Consider the following 5,000-nt stretch of genomic DNA (forward strand, 5'->3'; position numbering starts at 1 on the left):
ATTTATCCTATGTCAGCGTCATAGCAGTAACAATCAGTATTATGTCGTCCAGCTACTTACTGTCATCCCTCCCCCCCCAAAAAAAAAAAAATCATCTTCCATTGGGATTCTTTTGTGATGGGTGGTACAGTTGGCTTCATTATATCCGATACATTTCACGGGAAGTTAAGATGTCTGGCCGCTGTACATTATAGCAGGTAAAGCTATTTTTAACGAAAGGGAAACTGTTGGCAACGTTACCTGTGAAACAGTCTATGAGCTTGAAAAAACACGATTAAAGGCATTTTTATTAATTTTACGAGTTGCTATTTAATGAAATATGGTTATTTTCTTAACAGCTTTTGGTAAAATGAGTAAAAACAGATTTTGATCACGTGCTTACAATCTCAGCGACTTTGTTTTACAGGCGAGCGTTGCTAACAGTAAAGTGTATCAGAATCAACGAAGACAACTGTACCACCCCCCACCTAAGAATCTAAGTTTTTCAATTCACAAAATAAGTAACATAGAGTCCAAAATCTTACATATTTGAACTATAGGTTTTACAGTCAGTCCAGTTACGCAAGCGCCATCAAGGAGCACTTACGATGGCATTTTTTAAAAGCGTCCGTACATTTTATCTCTCAGAGTCAAATGTCATCGAGTCTTTGGTCAAAGACCTACGATATCCCAGGTCCAGCCTGCGATACTTAAAAAAAATTAACGTTTAAAACTCCGAATTTCTTTCCACCATCACGAATTTATGGTCTGGTTTATTCGTAACGTTGATAAGCTTCAGTCAGGGCCTTGAGCACTGGGGAGAGTAAGTCCAGAGACCTGAAATGAATGGGATTGAAAGTTAACTTTTTGGTTGAATCAACCTCTTACGAGGATTTAGTGGGTGAATATATCACTCTAGTGTTTTTTCATTGTGAGATCGTGATATTCCACAACGTTACAGTTCCTAAGTTAAAAGCATTTGTATGGAATTCAGGAATTCATGCAATCTGTTGATTAATAGGTTAATCTGTCATTTTAACGATATAGGTGAACTTTAGTCGTGATTATAGGTGCCATAATATAAGTTACAGGTATGAGTAACTGCATGTTATTTAGTATACAATCAAGTATGACATTCAAATACACATATAAGTTCATTGAGTTAGGTATAACTAGGCATGTGGAGCACAAACAAAGTCACTTTATAAATATCAACAGCGAAGAAAGAATTTTTCCTCTCACCTTTTGGCATAGGCTGAGTACGATGAATAGGCCTGGTTGCCATCATAGGCGTAGTTAGAGTAGTCGTAATCTTCCCTTTTGGTGAAAATAGTGCTCAGGTCGTAACCCAGCAGAGGGACGACCACAATGGCCACCAGCAAGAGGACGATGCCTGTAATCACGGCGTACTGCAGGGACGTGGAGTTGAGGGAGAGTGAAGCGGCGTTGTTAGTGAGGTCCACATATGTGAACCTCGGCGTCTCCTCAACCTCCAGGTCTATGTTGTTGTTGCTCTCCTCGGCAGAGGCAAAGGCTGCCAGGAACAGGAGAGCGATTGCGATTGTCTTCATCTTTTGGAATGTGCTGGAAAGAAGAATTACTATTACTAGTTAAGATACAACTCTAGTTGGAAAAGCAGGATGTTATAACCCCAAGAGGTCCAACAGGTAAAATCGCCCAGTGAGGCAAGGAAACAAGGATATAGATAAACTACCAGAGAAGTAATTAGTAATTAAAGTGAAATATTTCAAGAATAGTAACATTAAAATAAATCTTCATATATAAACTATAAAATCTTTAAAAAACTGATCGTCTTCATCTTTTGGAATATGCTGGAGAGAAGGATTTCTATTACTAACTAAGCTACAACCCTAGTTGGAAAAGCCGGATGCTATAAGCCTATGGGCTCCAACAAGGAAAAACTGCCAAGTGAGGAAAGGAAACAAAGAAATAAATAAATTACAGGAAAGGTAATGAACAATTGAAATATGATATTTTAAGAATGATAATAACAATAAAGTAAATCTTTCTTATATAAACTATATAAACTTCAAAAAAAAACATGAAGAAGAAAAACCGTGTGCCCCAGTGTATCTTCACCTCTAGAAGAATAGAATGAGGTTGAAAAACTGGAAGCTTTTAAGATGAAAAATATATGTAGTATGAATGGAGGTATAAAGTACTAAAAAGAGAGAAAAGTTAGGTCACATATCGAAGTGATTTGAAGTGATTTGGTCTCCTGCAAGGATGAAGAACGGTAGATGGACATTGAGAATAACAGAATGGGTCCTTGGAGATTGTAAAAGAAGTAGAAAGAAGAGGAGACGATAGATTAACAAGTTAAGAGAGTTTGCGGGTGGGGATTGACACACAGAAGACCATAAACACGCAAGTGGAGGGACATGTCTGAGGCCTTTGTTCTGCCGTTAGATACTTAGTTAATTAGTTAGTAAGTTAGTTAGATAGATAGATAGATAGATAAAAAAATAGATGATGAATAGATATTCAGAAGATTCGCGATGAAGGAAGAAAACGCCTTTTTTAAGAGATTTAGGCGAGCGGTGAAGGGTAAGAGAAAACAGACCTTTAATTTTTTACCCCTTTGTATTAGTATAAAAAGCGTAATGGGTTTTAAATGTTTCTTATACCCTTTGTATGGATAAGATCCAAAATGCCGATTCAACTTTAAAAGGAAAACAGTGACATTAATTGGTTAATGGGGAACATTCTGCTAAAGGAAACGGTTGATTTATATATGTATATATATATATATATATATATATATATATATACACACACATATATATATATATATATTATATATATATATATATATATATATATATATATATATATAAATCAGATATAATTGCAGTACGCGCACACGCACACGCACATTTAAGATTATTTATTATTATTATATATATATATATATATATATATATATATATATATATATATATATATATATATATATATATATATATATAGGGTGTGTGTATGCATGTGTTTATCACCAGATGGAAACTGAAAACCCCTAAGATAAAACATTTAAAAATTCCTACTAATTAAAAACTCGAACTCTGTATAGTCTCACGACTGTGTTACATCATAAGACGTTGCATCTGTCAGTTGAATAAGTTGGCCATATGTCGGACTCGAGCGAATTAACCGTACGAGTACACTTGATATAGTCGTTAGGCTCCTTTTAAATTTAGATTTTTTAGAGTTTAGATTTAGTATTTAGCGTAAAACTATGTTTGAAATTGAAATAAGAGTCTTTAATTCTTTTTAAGATTGTGAAAATCTTGCTTAAATTGAAACCAATATCTTTTTTTTTTTTTTTTTTGTAGATTGATAATTAAATTTGATTTTTTTCTCCTTTATGATTATTTTGATACGTTTGATTTGAGCAGCAGTTATTCAAACGCATTAATAAAATAGAAAAATGTATAGTTATACATGAAGATAAATCTTGAGTTTAATTAATAGTTAACTGACCTCTTATAATATATAACCCTTACTCGTGAATCTCTTCCAGGTTTTTTTTTTCTGTATTATACATTTTTTCGCTTTGTGAAGAGAATTTGGAGAGATCACTCAAGGTAGAATATTTCATTCTCTATGTTATCGTTTTATGATATCGCATTTCTTTTGATATTAGTGTCTGTGTCAAGTTAGGGCTGCAAATTAACATTTATCTATTGATACAGCTTTTGGAAAAAGACATACAGAAAAGCAAGTACCCTACTCAATTCTACCTATTAGGTTTTGTTCACACTCATTATAACCTCCTGCCATTTAAGCCTTTTGTAAGTCTAGAACAGGTAGGTGTAGTGGAAGATGATGCCCTTGATCGAAGGCATTAGAAAGGGCGCATCAGGCAACCGACCCTTTAATGGTGAGGAAGAAGGAGAAACAGGTAGTAGCCTAATCCCCCATTCACCTGGACTCGTAACCTACTGCACATGACATTTGACAGTCTTGTAAACATGGGCAGGGTTGCCAGGTTGGCCTTTTTCAAGCCAAAACCCTCAGTTTTGGCCTTTCTTTGTGCCAAATATATCAATTTGGCCTTTTTGAAATTGATTGGCCATAAATGCTATATTTTTGTCCTTTTTCTACGAATGGTTTGGCCTTTTAAAGCTTCTGTTGTTTAAAATTTGGCCTTTTCTCATTTAGAAAACCTGGCAACCTTGCATGGAAGACAACTTAGTCAACAGGGTCTCAGGCAAAGCATCGCGTGTCAAGATCAACATCTCCCATATGCTCGTTTTGTTGTGGTTGGCAGAATCCCACTCACACTCCCTCGCACGGACACAAACATTCACGCAACGCCTCTATTCATTTGAGAAGCCATCCGAAAATTTCTACCTGGAAAGAGGAACTGGGAGGACTTTATTCGCTTGAGGGAGAGAGAAAAGTACTGTGGGTGTACAGGGGAGTAAGAAGAAAGCAATAGGCGCTCGAATTTTGCCTAGTCATGGTTAAATGTCGCGTTGTTTCCGCTGTACAGTTTGTCAAAGGATAATTACCTTCCAGTTTGAATTACAAAAGTGGTTTTAGAGGAGAGTGATGAAAATGTTACTAGAATAATCGTTGAAGAATGATTTTCTCTATGAGAGAGAGAGAGAGAGAGAGAGAGAGAGAGAGAGAGAGAGAGAGAGAGAGAGAGAGATTCCATAAAAGTAACTATGGGTCACCATTTAAAGGTTTGAAGACGCTCATGAATGGCAGAGGCAAGATACAGTAACATTTCCCTAGGTCGCAGGACAATTTCCTAGAGACTGACCATATATACGTGTGATCAAGCCCCTCTCCACCCAAGCTAGGACCAAAGAGGGCCAGGCAATGACTGCTGATGACTCGGCTGAGAGAACTATAGGTTCCCCCAAATTTTCTTTCTCAGATAACAAAGATTGCAAACACAAAGGAAACAAATGAGTTTTAGAGGGACTCGAACCCCAGTCTGACAACCACCAGGCAGGGACGTTACCACATACGAGTAATGAAGTATAATT

At 36.2% G+C, this 5,000-nt stretch overlaps 1 protein-coding gene across 1 annotated transcript in view; it reads right to left on the reverse strand.

Annotated features, from left to right (window-relative positions):
- LOC137629005 (uncharacterized) overlaps window positions 1-5,000 on the reverse strand; it is a 17,884-nt gene that overhangs the window by 451 nt on the left and 12,433 nt on the right. The window contains exons 2-3 of the mRNA XM_068360257.1: window positions 1,222-1,563; window positions 1-816 (exon numbers count right to left, since the gene is read on the reverse strand). The exon at window positions 1-816 is cut by the window's left edge and continues 451 nt beyond it. Coding sequence (XP_068216358.1) covers window positions 753-816; window positions 1,222-1,550 — 393 coding nt within the window. The 5' untranslated portion in view covers window positions 1,551-1,563 and the 3' untranslated portion in view covers window positions 1-752. The remainder of the gene's footprint in view (window positions 817-1,221; window positions 1,564-5,000) is intronic.

Source organism: Palaemon carinicauda, chromosome 37 (assembly GCF_036898095.1).
Source record: "Palaemon carinicauda isolate YSFRI2023 chromosome 37, ASM3689809v2, whole genome shotgun sequence".
Lineage (NCBI taxonomy): Eukaryota > Metazoa > Arthropoda > Malacostraca > Decapoda > Palaemonidae > Palaemon > Palaemon carinicauda.